Source organism: Pongo abelii, chromosome 21 (genome assembly GCF_028885655.2).
Source record: "Pongo abelii isolate AG06213 chromosome 21, NHGRI_mPonAbe1-v2.0_pri, whole genome shotgun sequence".
NCBI lineage: Eukaryota > Metazoa > Chordata > Mammalia > Primates > Hominidae > Pongo > Pongo abelii.
Window position 1 is genome coordinate 67,276,688 of NC_072006.2, and position 22,608 is coordinate 67,299,295.

The 22,608-nt window shown below is 49.1% G+C and overlaps 1 protein-coding gene, 1 long non-coding RNA gene and 1 pseudogene across 10 annotated transcripts in view; 2 read left to right on the forward strand and 1 right to left on the reverse strand.

Annotated features, from left to right (window-relative positions):
• Window positions 1-87: 87 nt before the first annotated feature.
• TCFL5 (transcription factor like 5) lies at window positions 88-20,957 on the reverse strand. 9 transcript variants are annotated; one of them, XM_024238933.3, is made up of 6 exons: window positions 20,146-20,957; window positions 19,254-19,440; window positions 18,514-18,676; window positions 16,777-17,020; window positions 13,389-13,530; window positions 88-874 (listed from the first exon to the last, which is right to left on the reverse strand). In XM_024238933.3, exons 1-6 carry the CDS (start codon window positions 20,796-20,798, stop codon window positions 752-754), a joined length of 1,512 nt encoding a protein of 503 aa, XP_024094701.1. In that variant the 5' UTR covers window positions 20,799-20,957; the 3' UTR covers window positions 88-751. The 9 variants fall into 9 exon arrangements, with proteins under 9 accessions (XP_024094701.1, XP_024094703.1, XP_054398312.1 ...); XM_024238935.3 differs by having other exon boundaries at window positions 16,777-17,017; window positions 20,146-20,817; XM_054542337.2 differs by lacking the exon at window positions 88-874 and adding an exon at window positions 2,679-5,227 and having other exon boundaries at window positions 20,146-20,819.
• Window positions 3,871-4,996, forward strand: LOC100461967 (Putative DPH3 homolog B; annotated as a pseudogene).
• The window catches only part of LOC129052254 (uncharacterized), a 37,112-nt gene continuing 34,961 nt past the window's right edge, over window positions 20,458-22,608 (forward strand). Inside the window, exon 1 of the long non-coding RNA XR_008517215.1 lies at window positions 20,458-20,669. This is a non-coding gene — a long non-coding RNA (uncharacterized LOC129052254). The remainder of the gene's footprint in view (window positions 20,670-22,608) is intronic.

Below are 22,608 nucleotides of genomic sequence, written 5' to 3' on the forward strand. Positions count from 1 at the left end.
AACAGTATTTATTGAGGGTGACTTTGTATTGCACTAACGTCTATTGCTATTAGCTGTTGTGATAAATAAAGCCACTCATTTAAAAACTCAATTCCAAACACCACAGTTTATTACACATGAAGTAATGACTCGGTATGAAAATGTGGGCATTTAAGCATCTACTGTGACAATATTTCATTTGCAGACAAAAGTAGCTTTAAAGCAAGTATCTGGAAAATTTTTAGCACAAAGGTTTAAAATGGTCCTGCATGTTGCAATACAGCACCACGTGACTCAGAATCATTACATGGGGGTGTGATATAACAAATGAAATAAAATTTCCAAACTGTTTTTAGTTAACAATTTAACCTGTTCCAATTGCTAAAGGGGCGCATTTAAAATGTAAATAAAATAAGTAAAAAGCAGTGTACTTTTTAAGATTAAAGAAAGTACAAAGGATGTCAATTTTTTGAGTTATCATGTTAAGAAAACATGATGGAATCAGAGCATTGAGAAAATGCTTACTAATTATTACTAATTATTAAGATGGCTTCATCCCCAAATGGTCTAAGAGGACATTCATGGATAAGCATTTGGTTCTAGATAAATATTTTTACAAAATGTGCTCTCATAGTCCCTACTGGAGTCCCATCAGCTTGAGTCACGCCCTTTTCAAGTCAGACTATCCGAGCAGAGTTCCAGGGTTGCGGAAAACGTGCACAGATCACGAAGGAATGGCTGTTCACTCCCCAAGGATTCCTGTTCAGTCCGATCACTTGATCTCCAACGAGGGGCTACTCTGCAGACTCCCCTGTGCGGCACAGGTCACCAAGGAGTCTGGTCTGGTCAGCTTTAGCCTTCGGCCAGTTTTACCGCAAAATACACTCTCAAATTCCTAAAGTTAAGAAGTGATGGTTAAGGTACTGAATTAATTGACATGAAAACTGCTATCTTCCAAAGTGCAAAAGGTTGAAATTAAGAGCTAAGTAAATGACTTTAAAATACGCTGTTTTAAGGCATCATTCACAAACTTGTGTCATATCTCACAAGGGGATTTATGTAATAAACAGAATTGAACATTTTTTTTCAAATAGCAGTTACACTGCACATGTACTTTTATTTAGTTTTTCCAATACTCAGAATGTCTGGCCACATTATATTGATTTTATTGTGGTAAAATATACATGACATGAATGTTTCAACCGTTAACAGGCCCTAGCTTATAAACCTGCAAACCCAGCATTTGAGAGAAGGTAGAGTGTCTATATTAAACGTTTCAGGCTGGTTGCGGTGGCTCATGCCTATAATCCCAGCACTTTGGGAGGCCGAGGTGGGTAGATCACCTGAGGTCAAGAGTTCAAGACCAGCCTGATCAACATGGTGAAACCCCGTCTCTACTAAAAGTACAAAAATTAGCTGGGCGTGGTGGCAAGCATCTTGTGACCCCAGCTACTTGGGAGGCTGAGGCAGGAGAATCTCTTGAGCCTGGGAGGTGGAAGTTGCAGTGAGCCGAGATCATGCCATTGCACTCCAGCCTGGGCAACAAGAGTGAAACCCCATCTCAAAAAAAATAAATTTTTAAAAAGTTTCAACCATTAGGCCAGGTGCGGTAGCTCATGCCTGTAATCCCAGCACTTTGGGAGGCTGGGGCAGGCGGATCACCTGAGGTCGGGAGTTTGAGACCAGCCTGACCAGCATGAAGAAACCCCGTCTCTATTAAAAATACAAAATTAGCTGGGCGTGGTGGCACATGCCTGTAATCCCAGCTACTAGGGAGGCTGAGGCAGGAGAATTGCTTGAACCTGGGAGGCGGAGGTTGCGGTGAGCCGAGATCGAGCCATTGCACTCCAGCCTGGGCAACAAGAGTGAAACTCCATCTCAAAAAAATAATTTTTAAAAAGTTTCAACCATTAACAAGTCAGGGACATCTACCCCCATCCCAGGGTGACTCCCTTGCCCTCTGCACTGCCACACACTCAGGGTTCCAAGGCCAGCATGGTGGAGGTGCTGCTCGCTGAGATGGCTCTGTCCTTGGGGAGACCCTGCCAGCAGGGTGGGGGTGGGGTGAGCTTGCTCCTGTCAAACCACCTGTCTTTTACAAAAGGCCTCAATTATAATGGTGAGGTCAGTCTCAACCTCCCAAAGGAGAGACTGAGATGAAGAGAGAGGCACAGGTGACGGCCTGATGACAGGCACCAACCACCACAGGCAGAATGTGGAAACGTCTACGGGACAAATCATTCCCTTTTCAACAAATGAACGGTGAGGAAGAAAAGAAGGGGGAACTATTACGGGTTAAGATATATTTAAAAAACTATCAACCAAATGCGATGTTTGGATCCTGATTCAAATGAGCTGACTGCAGAGACACCTGTGGGCTCACGGGAGCTTCTGCTCAGATTCGGGAAGGAGACTCAGAGGTGGGTAATAAGGAATGAAGGCATTCAGGAAGGAAGCTGATGATGTGGTTGTGTTTTTAAACAGGCCTTTTCTTTCTGAAGATGTATTTATGAATGAAATGATGTCTGGAATTGTTTTAAAATAATTCAGTGGGGGTGGGAGGGCAAGGGTATAGGTGAAACAAGCTGATGCCTGAAACTGAGTTAGAGGGACCTGGGAGTTCACTTTCTCTCCATTTTTGTGCACATTTGAAAATTTCCGTAAGTTGGTTTTAAAACATAGCATTCTACACAATTAAATTCAGGTTTATATGTTTTTTATTGTGGTATTAAAATATAGCACAAAACTTGCCTTTTAAGCATGTGTAAGTGTACAGTGCAGCAGCGTGAAGTCCATTCACAGTGCTGTGCGGCCACCACCACCTTTTCATCCCCCTAAACAGAAACTCCATACCCATTAAGCACTAACTCCACACCCGCTCCGGCCCCCAGCCCCTGGCACGTACCAGTCCACTTTCTGTCTCTGAATCTGACGGCTCTAGGTGCCTCGTTTACGGAATCCTGCAGGGTGTGCCCTGTTGTGACTGGCTTATTTCACTCAGCATAATGTCCTCAACGGCCATCCACGCTGTAGCCTGTGTCAGAATTTCATTCCTTTTCATAGCTGAATAAGATTCTGTTGTGTGCTTGTAACACATTTGTTTATTCATTCATCTGCTGGAGCATACTTGACTCGTTTCCACCTTTTGGCCACTGTGAAAGGTGCTGCCATGAATATTCATAGAAAAGCATCCATTTGGGTCCCTGTTTCACGTCTTTGGGGTTTACGCTTCTCTGGTGATTCTACGTTTAACCTTCTGAGGAGCTGTCATACTGTTTTCCACAGTGGCTGCACCACTTCACACCCCCAGCGGCAATGCACAGGGATTCTGATGTCCCCACATCCTTGCCAATACTTGCTATTTTCTGTTTGTTTTGTTTTAAATAGCCATGCTAGTATGTGTGAAGTAGCATCTCATTGGGTCTTGATTTGTATTTCCCTAATGACTAAAAGCTTGGCACATCTTTCAAGGGCTTACTGGCCATCTGTGTATCTTCTCCAGAGAAATGTCTATTCAAGTCCTTTTCCCATTTTTGAGTTGTGCTGTCTTTTTTTTGGACAGGGTCTTGCTCTCTCAGGCTGGAATGCAGTGGCACATCCACGGCTCACCGCAGGCTCAGCCTCCCAGGTAGCTGGGACTACAGGTGCGCACCATCATGCCTGGCTTTTAACATTTTTTTTCCTTTCTGTTGTGTTTTTTTTTTTGAGACCGAGTCTCACTCTGTCACCCAGGCTGGAGTGCAACGGCGTGATCTCGGCTCACTGCAACCTCCGCCTCCCTGCAACCTCTGCCTCCCGGGGTTCAAGCAATTTTCCTGCCTCAGCCTCCTGAATAGCTGGGATTACAGGCGCCCACCACCACACCCGGCTAATTTTTGTTTTTTTAGTAGAGACGGGGTTTCACCATGTTGGCCAGGCTGGTCTCAAACTCCTGACCTCAGGTGATCCACCCACCTCGGCCTCCCAAAGTGCTGGGATTATAGGCGGGAGCCATGGTTCCCAGTCAGTGTAGTCTTTTTGTTGCTGAGTTGTAGTAACTTTATACTTAATTCAAGTCCAGGAGGACATAAGCGCCATGCTGCCACGGATTTAACTTCTGAATCATCTGGAGTGGCTGTAACTTTCTACCCATCCACTTTTAAGCAACTTTTGAACCAAGCAAGCTGCCATTTCCAACTACTGTGTACACTCAGAATCTACACCTGCATATAAATATACTTATTTTCTTCCCAATTTTTTTTTTTGATATGGAGTTTCACTTTTGTCACCCAGACTGGGGTGCAATGACACGATCTCAGCTCACTGCAACCTTTGCCTCCTGGGTTCAAGTGATTCTCCCACCTCAGCCTCCTGAGTAGCTGGGATTACAGGTATGTGCCACCACACCTGGCTAATTTTTGTATTTTTAGTAGAGACGGGGGTCTCACCATATTGGCCAGGCTGGTCTCGAACTCCTGACCTCAGGTGATCCACTCACCTCAGCCTCCCAAAGTGCTGGGATTACAGGCGTGAGCTACGACGCCCAGCTTCTTCCCAAATTTTAAAAGGTTTTAGGATGCAACTTAAAATGACCCCACATTTTGATAATTTCCTATATTCTGACACCTAAAGCCTACATATAAAAAACACTTGCCTATTTGGCAAGACAGAATTCACCTTTTAGGATAATTAAATGAAAGTCAGAGCCTGGGCCGGCTCCGGAGAAGTTAGACCCTCGGAGCTGGTCTCGGACTGCCGGGGCGTCACCCCTTCAGCAACCCCCGCTGACCATGGCAGTATTTCACGGGGTGGAAATCGAGGACTTCCAATATGACGAGGACTCGGAGACGTATTTCTGTCCCTGCCCAAGTGGAGATAACTTCTCCATCACCAAGGAGGAGTTGGAGAATGGGGAAGGCGTGGCAATGTGTCCAGGCTGCTCTCTCATTATAAAAGTGATTTATGACAAAGATCAGTTTGCGTGTGGAGAAACAGTCCCAGTGCCTTCAGCCAACAAAGAATGAGTTAAATGCTGAGGAAGCCTTCAGGAATCCGAATCCTGAACAGCTGGAAATGAGCCCAGATAGAAATTTCAAATGCAAAGCTCCTGGCTTCATGAAGACAACCATTTGTGATTTGCTGTTCTGTAGGTGTGTTGTGGATTCTTTCCATCAACTGCTGACTTCATCTTCAGGAAGCAAGTCCATAACATGACGTATCTGGAGTTTGTGCTTACAACCTTAAATTGGAAGCGTTCTTAATTATCCATCTAAATTTAAAAGAAGATGATTAAAAAAAAAAAAGAAGGAAGGAAGAAAATAATCATCCTCAGACATAAGCAGGCACTCGCAAGATCTTCTAAACTATTTTCACACAGTGATGAGGCTAGTCCCGGCGTCCGCCTTCACTACGAACAGTTGGGCAGAGGCAGGGTTAAGTTGTGATTCCATCTGGACCCTTGCAGGGCCCGCCCACAACCCATCTCCTGGGAGTTGGGGCAGCTGTGAAAGAGAGGAGCAGATCCCTTTAGTCCTCCTCAACTGAGCCCAGGCCAAAGACATGGTACTGATGTCATCGCACTCTCAATCTGCATCTATTTGCAACAGAACATATGTGAAATAGTTGAGTTTTAAAGGAATTTTTATAACATCAAAACATATTGAGATGACAACGTACCAAAGTAGATACTCAGATTTGTGAATATGAGAAGAATAACAATAAGACAGGCATGGTGGTGAGGGGTGCCTACAGTCCTAGCTACTCGGGAGGCTGAGGCAGGAGGAGCACCGGAGCCCGAGAGGACAAGGCTGCAATACGCTGTGGTTGCACCGCACTCCAGCCTGGGTGACAGAATGAGAGCCCCTCGCTGAAAAAAAAAAAAAGAGAAAGAAAAAGAAAAAGAATAATACCAACAATAAAAAAAAAATGTCTTAGTAAGAAAAAAGAAATAGCTCTAACTATATGTCAGGGAAATATACCAGGGAGTTATTAAGAGGAAGAAAGAGGCCAGGCACAGTGGCTCTTGCCTGTAATCCCAGCACTTTGGAAGGCCGAGGCGGGCGGATCACCTGAGGTCAGGAGTTCGAGACCAGCCTCACCAACATAGAGAAACCCTGTCTCTAATAAAAATACAAAATTAGCTGGGTGGTGGCGCATGCCTATAATCCCAGCTACTCGGGAGGCTGAGGCAGGAGCATTGCTTGAACCCAGGAGGCAGATGCTGTAGTGAGCCAAGATCATGCCATTGCACGGCAGCCTGGGCAACAAGAGTGAAACTCCATCTCAAAAAAAAAAAAATTACAAGCTACTTAGAACTGAGAAACAATGAAAGCATTGTGTCCTAAACCTGTGAAATGTTTCAAAAGCACACCAGGACAAATTTACTATAATGCATTGATTAGAAAACAACATAGACAAAATAAACTTTCAACCCAAGATGCCAGAAAAAAATAAAACTTCAAGAAGGAAATAATAGAAATAAGGTTTTTGGATAATAAAGATAAAAGCAAATTATGATGGAAAAAGCACTACCACTGACCCCACACAAAAAATCAACAAAGTGAATGACTGAGCCCCAGAAAGACTCCAGCACGGCCCAGGCCAGAGGGGTACAGCAGACCAACGAGCTCAGGTGGCCAGAGGTAAGGAGGCATAAACTCATTAGGACAAAGAGAATGGCTTTTCTTTTTCAAGATGCTTTATTTTTAAAACAGGTCACAACACAGCGTCCGGCTCATTCTGCCACGAACAAGCTACAAATGCTTGCTCTGCAGCCGAGAGGCCCTCCAGTGGCCATGTTCAAAAACAGAATGAAAATTCGTATGTAGGCCAGGCGAGGTGGCTCACGTTGGTAATCCCAGCACTGTGGGAGGCCGAGGCGGGCGGATCACCTGAGGTCAGGAGTTCGAGACCAGCCTGGCCAATATGGCAAAACCCCATCTCTACTAAAAATACAAAAATTAGCTGGGCGTGGTGGCGTGACTAAACAGCATGGGAAGCCATGGTCACAGCCTGCTGGGAATGGATCCAAGAGAGGATGAAGTGGCTCGGGAGGTACAGACAAGCGCCAGGCAGCCAAGGAGAGCAGAGAAATGGGCGGTTGCCAGTACAGGACACGAGGTCCAGGGAGTTCTCACAGAAGGATCATGGGAGAAGTCACAGTGTGTCCGCAGGAAAGGAGGAGAGAAGGGACAGGCCAGTCCGAGTCTGTAGCAGGGCCTGACACCAGACAGCACGTGAGGGACAGCGACACGGGGCCTGATGCAGATGGCAGGGAGACGCGAAGTGGGACTCAGCCACCTGCTGGTGTGAAGAAGGGAGGGACAGACACCACAAGGGAGGCCCCAGGTGTGGCTGGCACCTTCAGGGCCCCCAGTGTGCAGGGGCATCTCACAACTAAACACAACCAGCGCCCCAGATGCCATCCCGACTGGGGAAAAAGTTGTAGTGAGCACTATTGAGACAGCAGGCAAAATGTGAATAACAGTCTTGCACCAATGTTAAATGTCCTGATTTTCATCGTTGTGGATATTAAAAAGTCAACATGAGGGCCGGGCACGGTGGCTCAAGCCTGTAATCCCAGCACCTTGGGAGGCTGAGGCGGGTGGATCACCTGAGGTCAGGAGGTTGAGACCAGCCTGGCCAACATGGCGAAACACTGTCTCCACTAAATATACAAAAATTAGCCGGGCGTGGTGGCACGCATTTGTAATCCCAGCTACTCGGGAGGCTGAGGCAGGAGAATCGCTTGAACCCAGGAGGCAGAGGTTGCAGTGAGCCCGGATCACACCATTGCACTCCAGAGTGGGTGACAAGAGCGAGACTCTGTCTCAAACAAAACAAGTAAACACTGGGCCAGGTGTGGTGGCTCATGCCTGTAATCCCAGCACTTTGGGAGGCTGAGACAGGCGGATCACAAGGTCAGGAGTTCGAGATCAGCCTGGCCAACATGGTGAAACCCTGTCTCTATTAAATACAAAAATTAGCTGGGCGTGGTGGCTCAATGGTAATCCCAGCACTTTGGGAGGCTGAGGTAGGCGGGATTACTTGAGGTCAAGAGTTTGAGACCAGCCTGGCCAACAGGGTGAAACCCGGTCTCTACTAAAAATACAAAAATTAGCCCGGCGTGGTGGGCCCTGCCTGTAGTCCTAGCTACTCGAGAGGCTGAGGCAGAATTGCTTGAACCTGGGTGGCAGAGGTTGCAGTGGGCTGAGATGGCACCACTACACTTCAGCCTGGGCAACAGAGCAAGACTCCATCTCAAAAAAAAACACACAGAAGTATTTAAGTATAAAGAAGCATGGTGTCTGCAGCTTACTATCAAATGGATCCCAAAGATACCTGGAGAGAAACTGGGACTAGCAGGGAGAATGGAGCAAACCCGGACAGGCCTACAAAGAGCTCTTTGTACTGTTCTTGCAATTTTTCTGTAAGTTTGAAATTACACCAAAATCTAAAATTACCAAAAGTAAATAGAGCCATCTAAACCCAGAATATGGGGCATTCTCTAGACAACCGGCCTGATCTCTTCAAAGCCTCAATGCCATAGTTAATAACTGTGGGTGGGATTCTTGTAGCTCAAAGAGCTTGAAGACTGTCATCAAATGCAGTGTATAATCCATGGCTGGGTGCTGGACTGTGGAAAAAAAACAGCTATGAAAGTCATTTTTAGAACATTTTGGCTGGGTGTGGTGGCTCATGCCTGTAATCCCAGCACTTTGGGAGGCCAGCCTGGGCAACATAGCAAGACCCTATTGCTACAAAAATTTAAAAATTGGTCAGGCATGGTGGCTCATGCTTGTAATCCCAGCACTTTGGGAGGCTGAGGCAGGAGGATCACTTGAGCCCCGAAGTTTGAGACCATCCTATGAAACATGGCAAAACCCCATCCCTACAAAAATAAAATTAGCTGGGCATGATGGCACACACCTGTAGTCCTAGCTACTTAGGAGGCTGAGGCAGGAGGATTGCTTGAGCCCAGGAGGCAGAGGCTGCAGTGAGCCATAATCATGCTACTGCACTCCAGCCTGGGAGACAGCGAGACCCTGTCTCAAAAAAAAAAACCAGAATAAAATAAACATTAAAATAAAAAAATTAGGCAGGTATGGTGGCAATAAAAGAACATTTTGGGCAAATCTGAATAGTCTGTGCATTAGAGGATATGAAAAAGACTTGTCATCGTCTTGGTGAGGCATGATCATGGCACTGGGATTCTGTGGAAGGCCTGTCTTTTGGAGATTTATGTAGAAATATTTAGAGATGAAGGTTCTTGTCTATAATTGTCTTTGAAATTGTGCGTGTGTACAAAGTAAATACAGTAAATGTTCATTGCTGAGATTGAAGCATAGGTGTACAGGTGTTCACTGTAATTCCTATGTTCACTAGAAAACGAACAGGAAGTGAATCACTGATGGTTGACGCCGCCCTGCCCTCACCCCATACTTGTCTATCACCTGCCTCCCGATGTCCCCACCTGACACCCCCAGAATACCGAGATCCTGCTTCTCTGAGTCTTCCCTCTCAGTAAACAACCCCATCCACCCAGCCACCGAGGCCAAACCCTGAGGCCTTTTTCCCATTACACCTCCCAACTGGTACTGCCACAAACACAAGAAGCCTCGTGCCTTTCCTCCTGCCCAGCGCCACCCCCGGCAGCCATCGCCCGGCCAGCCACATCTCCCAGCTACTGCAGACTCCTGGTTTCCACTCTCACCCCAGCCCAACTCCTACTCCCTAGTGTCCGGTGTCCCCCAGCAGCGGGGTGATATGGGTCAGGTCATGTCACTCACTGCCCAAAGACTGCCAAGGCCCCCAACCCTCAGGACTAGCGGTCCACCAGGCCCCAGCCTGCCCCGGGGCCCTGCCCAGCAATGCTGGCTGGCAGGCAGGCACTCCTCAGACCCTGCAGCCCCCAGGTCCTGGCTGCCAGCTCCCTGTCATCATTGGGCCTTGGTTGGGTGCCTCCCTCGACCACCCAATACCACCCAATCCAAAGCAGCCACCCCAGTCAGGCCGGCTCACAGCAGCATCCTCCACCCGCAAGGCCCTGCTCCCGCTGTCTTCACGTTTACTCTTCCCCCGCCTCCCTCCGTGCCAGACATGCTTCTGTCTTGCCCAGGGTACCCCAGCACCTTCAGTAGTGCCTGGTCACACTGGAAAAGACCTGCTGAGTGAAATGTGTACCAAAATAATGTAGAGAAATCACTTAAAACTCTCGTGTATAGCGTCTTTAAGGACAAAAATATGCATGCAAGTAAAAGGGGGAAGTCACTAAAGAAACAATTAAGAACCCATGTGTTTCGGCTTTTTAAGTTCTAATTCCCCGAAAAAATTGTGAACTGACTTGACCTCAGCCTATTTCTTGGTGGGTCTAATAATGTGACCCAGAAGTAATCAGATCCAATGTCATTACATTTCAGAAATATTCAGCAAACATAATGTATGTAAAGTATCATACCCATAAACATTTGGTCTCCTTAATCTTTGACTATACATACAATTAACATTTTTTAATTTCAAAAACTATAAATGCCTTCGTCTTATTTGAGTAAATCAGATCAATAATGATTTACTAATAGATACACAGAGCCAAAACATTAAAGCATTTTTTAAAACACAAAAGCTTTATTTTATCAAAACAAATCCACAGTCTACCTCTAACAATACTTCAAGAGTAACTGCATTGTAAATAACCATAAATGATCCGATCAGAATACATTTAACATAGTATTGCTATAGAATGCAATTAAATGTATAATGTAAATAAAGAACTTAAATTATGCAACTCGCAAGATGTAAATGTCACGTGGACATAGAAAAGGGACAGAGACAAGACAAACTATTGCCTGGCGCTGAAGAGAAGAGCCCTCACTCAACACAGCCCAGTTGCGCGGGACCTCTCTCTAGCCCCAACCATGACATAGACACAGGAGCCCTTCTTCTGAGATGGAGTCTCGCTCTGTCATACAGGCTGGAGTGCAGTGGCGCTATCTTGGCTCACTGCAACCTCCGCCTCCCAGGTTCAACAGTTCTCCTGCCTCAGCCTCCTGAGTAGCTGGGACTACAGGCGCCACCACGCCTGGCTAATTTTTGTATTTTTAGTAGAGACGGGGTCTCATCATGTTGGCCAAGCTGGTCTCGAACTCCTGGCCTCAAATGATCCACCCGCCTCGGCCTCCCAGAGTGCTGGGATCACAGGCATGAGTCACTGCGCCAGGCCTGGGAGCCCTTCTTGAAAGAGGTCCTTGTTTGTTGCAGCAACCTTAGCTTGTTCTCTAGTCAGACTCCTGCCTGGGTCAACAGTAGCAACTGCCCCACAGCTTGGACCAGGTACAAAGTCAGGACCCTGTGGATCTATTTCACTAAGGTCTGCTCACTCGTAGAGGGCCAAAGAGCCACTGACCCTGGCCACTGCAACGCTGAGGCTGGGACATGGAACTCAGGTCCCCCAAAGGCAGGGCCCAGAACCAGCCCTGTGACTGAAACCTTCTTCCTTTTGGGCCACTGAGGGGCTGACTGAACTCCCGCATTCAAACCACACGTCTGGTTCCAGCCAACCACGATGGCTTGCTGCAGGCCACTGCCACGACCACACAGACAGGATCACGGCAGGGTGGCTGTCCTGAGGGACTGGATATGCTGGCGCTAACAGGCCGGCTCCTCCCTAGTCACCCAGTCCACAGAAGTATAGTCACGCAGTCCACAGAAGTATAGTCACCCGGTCCACAGAAGTATAGTCACCCAGTCCACAGAAGTATAGTGACCCGGTCCACAGAAGTATATTCACCTGGTCCACAGAAGTTTAGTCACCTGGTCCGCAGAAGTATATTCACCCATTCCACAGAAGCACAGTCACCCGGTCTGCAGAAGCATAGTTACCCGGTTGGCAGAAGTATATTCACCGAGTCCACAAAAGTATAGTCACCCAGTCCACAAAAGTATATTCACCCAGTCCACAGAAGTACAGTCACCCAGTCCGCAGAAGTACATTCACCCAGTCCGCAGAAGTATATTCACCCGGTCCGCAGAAGTATAGTCACCCGGTCCGCAGAAGCATAGTCACCCGGTCCACAGAAGCATAGTCACCAGTCCACAGAAGTATAGTCACCCGGTCCACAGAAGTACAGTCACCCGGTCCGCAGAAGTAGTCACCAGTCCACAGAAGCATAGTCACCAGTCCACAGAAGTATAGTCACCCAGTCCACAGAAGTATATTCACCAGTCCACAAAAGTATATTCACCCGGTCCGCAGAAGTATAGTCACCCGGTCCGCAGAAGTATAGTCACCCGGTCCGCAGAAGTATAGTCACCCGGTCCGCAGTAGTATAGTCACCCGGTCCGCAGAAGCATAGTCACCCGGTCCGCAGAAGCATAGTCACCCGGTCCGCAGAAGCATAGTCACCCGGTCCGCAGAAGCATAGTCACCCGGTCCGCAGAAGTATAGTCACCCGGTCCGCAGAAGTATAGTCACCCGGTCCGCAGAAGTATATTCACCCGGTCCGCAGAAGCATAGTCACCCGGTCCGCAGAAGCATAGTCACCCGGTCCACAGAAGTATATTCACCCGGTCCGCAGAAGTATAGTCACCCAGTTCACCCAGTCCACAGAAGTATAGTCGCCCAGTCCACAGAAGTATAGTCACCCGGTCCACAGAAGTATATTTACCCAGTCCACAGAAGTATATTTTTTATTAACCTGCTGGGCATATTTGAAGTCCAGATCAGACTATTTGACACTTATCTGCATTTTTGTTTCTCTTTCTTTTTTGGGGTGGGTGGGGGTGGGGCAGGGTCTTGCCCTGTTGCCCAGGCTGGAGTGCAGGGGTATGATCTCAGCTCACTGCAGCCTCGACCTCCCTGGCTCAACTGAGCCTCCCTCCCAGCCCCCGCCCCAAGTAGCTGGGACTACAGGCATAAGCCACCACACCAAGCTAATCTTTGTATTCTTTTAGTAGAGATGGGGTCTTGCCATGTTGCCCACGCTGGTCTCAAACTCCTGGGCTCAAGAGATCCTCCCACTTCAGCCTCCCAAAGTGCTGGGATTACAGACGTGAATCACTGTGCCTGGCCGGTTTTTGTTTCTCCATTCTTGCTTTTATCCCTTTCACAAGTTTTTCTGAGGGCAAAAGTCATGTCCTACACACCCATCAGCCCCAGTGCAATATACCGTACAGAGCAGGTACCCAATTTGCTATCCGACAATTGCCTCTTCACAGTCATTTACACACTGATGTAACACATGTAGGCTGTGACTATTACTTTAATAAATGACAAGTTATATCATTAATGAGCAGAGCTTTGTTCATACTGGACTTAGTATTTGATGTTAGATTCCAGGAAACAAAGGATAGTTTGAGTTATCCTTAGGAAAAAAGAGGGACATTGATAAGTAAAATTTGTAAAATTCTGAAAATCTACCTGGCCTACCACTAACCTTTTTAAGAGAATCTCCATGTCTTTCCTGGATGTATTTCAGGAATGCTGTGGTCCACTGCAGAGTTGTAGCCTTGTCAGTCTCGGCATTGCAGAACGGCACTAAGAGATTCAACTCATCACAGCAAATGCGGATTCTGCGCCTACAGTCAAAACCCAAAGTCATCACCAAGAGAGGCCAGAGCAAAACAAACATGTAAAAGGAAGTGTCTCACTGTAGTACTTGAGGGAACCAGAGCTCGTGAAGCCTGGCCACTGAGTGCCACGGAAGCGCCTGTCACCACAGGAAGCCCCACGGCTTTGCCATGGCCTTGTCTACAGAGGCAGCTACTGCCTTCGGGAGGCCAGAGCATCCTTGGGTGCCCTTGGTGGCCCCATGACCCACACACTCCCTGGAGCTTTCCCTATTTACTTCTCACGGGCCAGGTTCAAGTCTCTAGATTAGGGATGGCTCCAAAGCCCCTGAAACTGGAAGCAACATTTTGTGTCTGACACCTTCTTCCATTTGGACCACTGAGGGGTCCAAATTGGGCAGATAACTCTTTCATTCAAGACTTAAATTCTTGCCCTTCATGGGTTAAATACCCTACCAGGAACTCATGCACAGCTTTCTCCAAGGGGCCCTGATTCAGAAAGGATCACGGCTCAACACTGTTAATATTCTGAAACTTGGTCTTTGTAGAGATAAACAATTGGAGTCTTGTTATTAGACTATTTTTTAAACTTTTACATATTACATTCAGTACATGCAAAGTCCTGAACAAGCAGATACTGAGCAACTTATTCAATATGGCCCTTGTTACTCATCTTCACACCCGTGTATTTAGAACCTTAATTAGAGACTTTGCCCGTAAAACAGCAGCTGGCATTTACTAGGTGCTTTTGGACTTCTAGGCATTGAGCCAAACACTCTTTACGCATCAGCTCATTGAACTCTAACCACAAGTCTAGGCAGTAGAGCTAGAAGTCAAACTTTCAAACTGTCAACATACGGTGTAAGGCTTTCCACATAGCAGGTACTCAATAAATGTCTATTAAATAAATGTCAGAGCAAGCAAAATGCCCTTCATAATTCACAGTAGGTTGAGGAAGGCCCTCAGTTAGTCTATGTGTATAAAAGTATCATAAAAAAGATATTAGCTAGCTTTTTTATTCTTTCTTTGGGGGATGGGTCTCACTTTGTGGCCCAGGCTGGAGTGCAGTGGCGTGATCACAGCTGACTACAGCGCTGACCTCCCAGGCTCAAGTGATCCTCCCACACCTCAGCCTCCCAAGTAGCTGGGGCGACAGGTGTGCACCACCACCACTACTAGTATTGTTGTTTTTTCTTTAGAGACGGGGACTTGCTATGTTGCCCAGGCTGGTTTCAAACTCCCGGGCTCAAGGAATCCTCCCACCTCAGCCTACAGCCATGAGCCACTGCACCCTGCCCTAGCTAGTTTGAATAGATCCCTTTAAAAGAAATTGCCATGCCAGGCGCGGTGGCTCACGCCTGTAATCCCAGTACTTTGGGAGGCCGAGGCGAGCGGATCACCTGAGGTGAGAAGTTCGAGACCAGCCTGACCAACATGGAGAAACCCCTTCCCTACTAAAAATACAAAATTAGCTGGGCGTGGTGACGCATGCCTGTAATCCTAGCTACTCAGGAGGCTGAGGCAGAAGAATCGCTTGAACCTGGGAGGCGGAGGTTGTGGTGAGCCGAGATCGTGCCATTGCACTCCAGCCTGGGCAACAAGAGTAAATCTCCATCTCACCAAAAAAAAATAAATAAATAAAATAAATAAAATTGCCTTAGCTCAACATTCAACCTTGGAGCTTCAAACCTGAGTATTTGTCTCATTCGCTGTTATTTATTTCCCGAACTTAAAGCAGAAACTGGTACACAGTACCAGTACTCGATACATTATGTAGTTAATTAATTATAAATTAGGGAAATATTGTATGAAAACCCAATTATAGGCCGGGTGTGGTGGCTCACGCCTGTAATCCCAGCACTTTAGGAGGCCTAGGCGAGCGAATCACAAGGTCAGGAGTTCGAGACCAACCTGGCCAATATGGTGAAACCCCATCTCTACTAAAAAGTACAAGAATTAGCTGGGTGTAGTGGCGGGTGCCTGTAATCCCAGCTACTGGGGAGGCTGAGGCAGGAGAATCACTTGAACCTGGGAGGTGGAGGTTGCAGTGAGCTGAGATCATGCCACTGCACTATTCTAGCCTGGGTGACAGAGCGAGACTCCATCTCAAAAAAAAAAAGAAAAAAGAAAAGGAAAATAAAACCCAATTATAATAGAAAAAAATCAGCCACCTCTTAATTCTACAAAGAAGGATACCACAAATAAAATCTACAGACAAAACCACTTAAATAACAATTTTAACCTCCTTCCCAGCAATCTTAAAAGAACCAGGCAATAGCCAGGCGCGGTGGCTCACGCCTGTAATCCCAGCACTTTGGGAGGCCGAGGTGGGTGGATCAGGAGGTCAGGAGATCGAGACCATCCTGGCTAACATGGTGAAACCTCGTCTCTACTAAAAAATACAAAAAAATTAGCCAGGTATGGTGGCGGGCGCCTGTAGTCCCAGCTACTTGGGAGGCTGAGGCAGGAGAATGGCGTGAACCCGGGAGGCGGAGCTTCCAGTGAGCAGAGATCGCGCCACTGCACTCCAGCCTGGCGACACAGCAAGACTCTGTCTCAAAAAAAAAAAAAACAAAAAAAAAAAGAACCAGGCAAAACTTGCTGAACTCTGTTGGCTGGTAAGCAGCAGTTACCATAACAGCCTGACCTGACCACTCTCCTCAGAAAGGCCTGCAGTCAGGGCTGGCCCTTAGTGGAGTCTGCGAACCTAGATTCGGGGAGTTAAGAGTGCCCCCAGAACCTACACTGTGCAAACAATATGGTTGACACTGAACACCTGCTTTCCTTCTGGGAGACTGGACTGTGGCTGCATGCATGGGGGGAGTGCCCACGTGACGCGCCCCTGGTCTCTAGCGAGCTCTCCTGGTTGGCAACACCTCAACCACGTTTTCAGACCACATGGCTGGGGGCATGAGGGGCATCCTGCCTGACTCCACAGGGCGCGCTCTTAGAAGCTTGCACCTCAGCTCCTGCCTTCTCCCCATGCACCTTTGCTGATCGCACCTGGCATCCTTTCTCCATGGTAAGTCACAGCCTGAGAGTGACTGCATGCGGAGTCCCGGCAGTCCTTCTGGTGGGCCAGCGAGCCTGGGCACAGTCTGGGGGATCCTTGATCCATCTGGGAAAGTTAACAATGCTCCTACCTCCTTTATTCCCTCTGAACGCAGAAATGGCTAAGGCTCATTTTATCTGATAACCATGTATGACTAAGGTAATCATATATGAGTCAGCCTGACAAGCAGTTGCACGTATTACCTTCTATCTCTTTCCATTCGGTTATGCCTCTCCCTACGCTGAGACCTTCCTCCCTGGGGCCCACTCTGGGCCTGCTCCCCCAGGTTTGCCTGTGAGGACTCCGAGGACTGCCAAGCGCCTTGTGTGGCGGTGGCACCTTCGCCCACATTCTGAATCTCTCCAAGGGCTCTTCGCTCTACATTTGTGTCCAACTGACGCATTCTATTCCGATTCCTCTTCAGTGCTTGTTTGCATAGCGCTTCTTCTTTGCGAAAGAAGAAAAAAGCGGTTTTTAATTTTTTATTCTTATCTCAATTAATGCTGAATACAGTTTTGGCCTTTTCAATCTAAGATATAAACATTATTGGGTAAGCAGCACAGAGAACTGAACCACAAAGAGATACACTAATGCAGTTATTCAGCATCAGCAGGGAACATGAAGCCCAAGCCTATTTTGTACAACGAAACTGAACAAGAATCAATCATCACATTAAATACGTCTTCCAAGTGCTATGCAACCAATATGACCTCATCCAAAGTCCCTCTTTTTAATCAACAGGTGTTATCTATGAATACAGAAAACAAGAAGTTGTTTACTTTTTCTAAAGGTCAGAATGGAAAAAAAAACAAAAAACAAACCACCTGGACATATTTCCTCCCAAAAATATTTTCTTTACATACAATTATTCTAAGAACAAGAAAAAAAAAATTATTCTAATATGACAGTATTTTTACTGAAATGCTCAGAACAAAACTGCAGCAGCATAAATGTGCGCCCTTGCCTCAGAAGTGGCTCTCCTCCCCAAAGCAGTAAGAAGTAGCGTCCAAGCTCTTCTGCTGCATAACAGGCTATGCCACATGTGCATATGTGGAACTGCATCCAACAAAGAACCACAGGCATGTGACTGGCAGGCGTGCCCACGTGCACGCGTATGCCACACAAAGCACTCATTTCAGAAGGATGATGAAGTTTTCAGCAGGAGAGAGAGGAATTCGGTCGTTTTGGTGATATTTTGTTCCTTAACCTGAGTAGTCAGCACAGAGGCTACTTTAATACTCATCTTTGTATCTTACAAATGTGAACATATACTTTGGCATAAAATTTTATAGGGAGGAAAAGGAGTGACTGACACGGGAGAAGGCGGTAGCTCTTCATCCCCATCCTGTCTTCACCAGCTCTTGGAAAGCTGAGTGTAAGGAGTGTTCTTTTTATTGGGTCACTTGACAAATCAGTTTCCCAGGGAGGAAGGGACTATGCAGGTGTTCCCCAGGGAGGAAGGGGCTATGCAGGTTAGCACAGCAGTGACTTTATTTCCAAACTTTCCGAATCACCTTACAGCCTCTCCCTGGCAGCCCAGGGTCCTCCTATTAGCAGCCACCTATCCAAAGGCTTTCGCAAATGTTAGATGACTGCCTCACTCATGGAGTATAAAATAAGGAAAATAAAAAACTATAAAGTACTTTCAGTAACTTGAAAATAACTGAAAATTTATGTAAGTCCATCACTTTACTGTTAAGAAAAAGCCCTCAAACTCAACGTTCTCACACCAAGATTAATTATGTTTGAGAATCAGAATAATGTTTAAAGTGAGAAGACGGGGAAGCAGGTGGACGGATCCCTGAGATACACAGACACCTCCAAGACTGTTTCACACGTGTACAAACCATCTGTCTCCCCTGCCCCCCAAGGCCAAAATGCCATCAGCCATAGGGCTCAGTCAGAAGAAAGCTCCCACTACCTGCTGCTTCATCGCTTACCTCCCACTTTAATCCAAACTTGCTCAGGCAAAACTTTGTTTCTACTACCTAACGTCTGTTTAGTGGATTCAATTTCTTGCTGATAACAGAAAGAAAATGCTCTAGGCAATCCAATATCCTGGTGCTTGGCAGCTTCAAGTATAGAACACGAGTTACTAGAACTCTGGAAAAAAATGAAGCAACAGGAATTTTATCAATATGTGGCTTAATCTCCTCTTTACTGCACAAATGAAATGCACTTAACAAACATCAAAGCTACTAATATGTAATTTGAAGAACTTTAGTTGCACTTAAGATTTTAAAATATTCCCATACCACATAAACACTCAACTTTCACAGGTTTTTTGTTTTTTTTTTTTTTGAGACAGGCTCTCAACTCTGTCGCCCAGACTGGAGTGCAGTGTCAGCCCACCACAACCTCCGCCTCCCAGGCTCAAGCGATTCTCCTGCCTCAGCCTCCTGAGTAGCTGGGATTACAGGTGTCCACCACCACCACCTGGTTAATTTTCGTACGGGGTTTCACCATGTTGGCCAGGCTAGTCTTGAACTCCTGAACTCAAATGACCCACCCACCTCGGCCTCCCAAAGTGCTGGGATTACAGGTGTCAGCCTCGGCGCCCGGCTTAAAAGGTTATTAAGCTCACTGAAGGGAAAAAAAAGTACTTGGGACCTAACCAAAATAAGTTAAAATTTCCCCATTTAATACAAAAGAGCAAAGCTTCACAAATCATGTTCCCTACCTGTGTCTGTGAAAGATTAGAATTTCCACTAGTAGAGCAAGCATTTGTAGTAAACAGTGGGTATGTAAATTGCAAAGCAGTAGTTGTAGCAGCAGTTTTATTTTTCACTAATGTTGTACATTTGTTTTGTTGCTGATGAAGAGGAACATTCACTAATTCAGATGGATGTCGAATGAGAGTTACCAAACTGCCAAGACAAAAGAAAGCCCAGAAGTGTCAGCAATACGTGGCAAACAAGCATCCACCATCCCACTCTCACGGCTCCGGCCAGTTTTTCCAGACAGCAACTCAACTCTCATCCTGGAAACCTCTACACAACAATTAGCAACTATCGCTGCTGTGGAAGTCCTCCTCTTCCTACGGAGGAAAAGCAAAACTGCGCCACCTCCCTGCTCTCATCACATCCTGACACCAATCTCACTTTTGCCATCCTCCAGTCTGACCACGATGGGCAACTACAGGCTGGGATGAGCAGAAAACTGCGGACTCAGCCCCTTCCACAGTCATCCCTGAGGGTCACCAAGGGGGCGGCTGCAGGCTGCAGCCTCATTTTAGAGCTCAAAGCCTGCAAACCCCCGTCGGGCCTTCCTAGGCTTCCCTGACATCCAAGAGTGCCACCCGGAGCACATGGTTCCCAGGAATTCTGCGCGCTCAGCCCCACTCTCCAGGCGGGGCCACTGAGGGGGGGGGTGTTTAGTTCCTGGAAGTACCTGCTCCCCGGGGCCCGCACAGCGCACACAGCCTTTCGGGGCGGCCCCAGACCCGGTGAGGTCCGCGCCCTGTGCCGCCGGGAGGGCAGGCTGGGGACGTGCACAGCGAGGGCCCCCTTTGCCTCCGCCCCGGCCCCGGCCTCCACCCGGGCCCCGCCAGCCCCCGGCCGCCGGGCACGCACTTGTTGAGCGCCACGCCCGGCTCGGGGGGCTCGGGGCCGCGCGGCGCGGGCGGCGGCTCGGCGGGGATGCTGTTGAAGCGGTCCTCCAGGCGGACGCGCACGGCCGGCTTGGCCCGGGCCTCGGGCGCGCCCTCGGGTCCAGCCGCAGCCGCAGCCGCGCCCGCGCCCGTGCCCTCCTTGGCGGCGCCGTCGGCCCGGGCCCTCGCTCCGTCCCCGCCGCCCGACGTCTTCTCCGCCGCGCCCGCCTCGCTTAGCAGCATCATGCGCAGCTCCTGGAAGTCGATGTGGCCCAGGCAGGGCGCGTCGGCCGCCAGCGCGGACGGGCACAGCACGGGGTACACGGGCGCCGCGCCCCCCAGACCGCCCGTCGCGAAGCCGCCCGCGCCTGCGCCCGGGCCCGCCGCCGCCAGCAGCGCCGAGTTGAGGCGCGTCTCGAGCTCGCCGTCAGCCGCCGCCTCCATGTGCGAGTAGAGGATGTGCTGCAGCTGCGTGTACTCCACCTCCGTCATCTCCACCAGGCTCAGGTCGGTGGTCGTGAAGCTCAGCCCCGGCTCGCCCAGCGCCGCGTCCCCGCCGCCCGCGCCCTCGACGCCCGCCTCGCCGCCTGCCGCGCCTGCCTCCGGCGGCGGCTCCCGCGGTCCGGGGCCCGACATGGCGGCGCGGCGCGGCCCAACGGCGGCGAGGGCGACGCGGGCGGCGGGAGGCGGAGGCGGGAGGCGGGAGGCGGGAGGCGGGAGGCAACCCCTGGCCCGAGCACTACTCTGCGCCGGCCACAGCTGGCGCGCCGTTGGGGGAGGGAAAACCGCTGAGTGCCGCGCACAGCGCCTGCGCCGCCCCGCCCCGCAACGGCGACCCCACCCCTTCGCCAGCCCCGCCCCCTCCGTTACCCGCCGCCGCCGGCCCCGCCCCCGCCCCCGCCCCCGCCCAACCGTCCGCACGTCCGGCCCCGCCCCACGTCGGCGGAAGCTTGCGCGGAGGGCCCGCCCCCACGGCCCAGCCACGCCCTCACTGCTAGGCCACGCCCCCAGCTCCAGGCCACGCCCGGTTCCCAGCCACGCCCCTGCTGCCCGGCCACGCCCCGCTGAGGCCCGGCGAGGGCGGCTGCGCTGGAATCAGCGTGATACCTACGCGGTGACACCCTGGGAAGAAGCCACGTCCGTGCGTGCACGTGCGCCCCATTACAGCCGCAGGAATGAAGACGTTGTCAAAACAGCTACCTGGACCCACAGTGCCCAGGCCATCCGCTTCATCCGCGTAAAATGCACAGCGCATGGCCGGGTGCGGTGGCTCATGCCTGTAATCCCAGTACTTTGGGAGGCCGAGGCGGGTGGATCACCTGAGGTCAGGAGTTTGAGACCAGCCTGGCCAACATGGTGAAACCCCGTCTCTACTAAAAATACAAAAATTAGCTGGGCGTGGTGGTGCGCGCCTGTAATCCCAGCTACTCAAGAGGCTGAGGCAGGAGAATCGCTTGGACCCGGGAGGCGGAGGTTGCAGTGAGTCGAGATCGTGCCACTGCACTCCAGCCTGGGCAACAGAGCGAGACTTAATCTCAAAAAAAAAAAAAAATGCACAGCGCGACGGTGGTGGTGCATTCCCAGCGCTGGGCCCGCCTCCACCGCCGCATTCACCACCGGTCTCCTGTAGCAGTCAGCACACTGCCCCTCCCCCGCCTGCAGCCACTAATCTTCTGTGTCCAGGAGTTTGCCTAGGCTGGGCCCTCCCTGTTAATGGAACCATGCAATATGTGGTCTTTAAGAGAGTTATTTTTGCAATCTTGAAATAATTCCTGCACTTAACCTCTCACCCACATTCCCATCTCACACAGTGGTTGTCTGTTCTCTGTCTCGGCATTAGGACACTTAAAGGCCTGTGACTTGCACATCGTCTTCTAAGCCGGGTCTGAATCTTTCGCTCATTTCATCACAGTTTAGACACAGACCAATATATTACAATGATTCAACGATGGGCTATGAAAGTTCAGCCATGCAAAGCTAAACTCCCACATGTATACATGAAAATAATATATCAGTTTTGGGCAAAACATTAGGTTTCAGAAAACAATACCAAGGAGGAAAGCATGGATTTAAAACTCTCAGGGACATGGCAACAGAAGTTGTCTGACGTAAAACAGAGAGGGAAGGCTAAGAGAGTGAGCAGAGCATCAGTGAGCTGTGGGGCTGCTTCAAGCAGTGTGATTTGAAGTCCCCTGGGGGTGGAAGGATGGGGAGAAAGACATTTTAAGAAGTAATGATTGCCAGGTGAGGTGGCTCACGCCCGTAATCCCAGCACTTTGGGAGGCCAAGGCGGGCAGATCCCTTGAGGTCAGGAGTTCGAGATCAGCTTGGCCAACATGGTGAAACCCCATCTCTACTAAAAATATAAAAAATTAGCCGGGTGTGGTGGCATGTGCCTGTAATCCCAGCTACTCAGGAGGCTGAGGCAGAAGAATCGCTGGAACCC

Coding starts and splice junctions, on each gene's coding strand:
- TCFL5 (XM_054542334.2), bottom strand. CDS start 20,798: ATGTCGGGCCCCGGACCGCGGGAGCCGCCGCCGGAGGCAGGCGCGGCA. Junction 13,531..16,776: donor CGAATGGAAAGAGATAGAAG/GTAATACGTGCA, acceptor TTTTGACTGTAG/GCGCAGAATCCGCATTTGCT. Junction 5,825..13,388: donor ATGGAGATTCTCTTAAAAAG/GTTAGTGGTAGG, acceptor TTTTTTTTTCAG/CGAGGGGCTCTCATTCTGTC.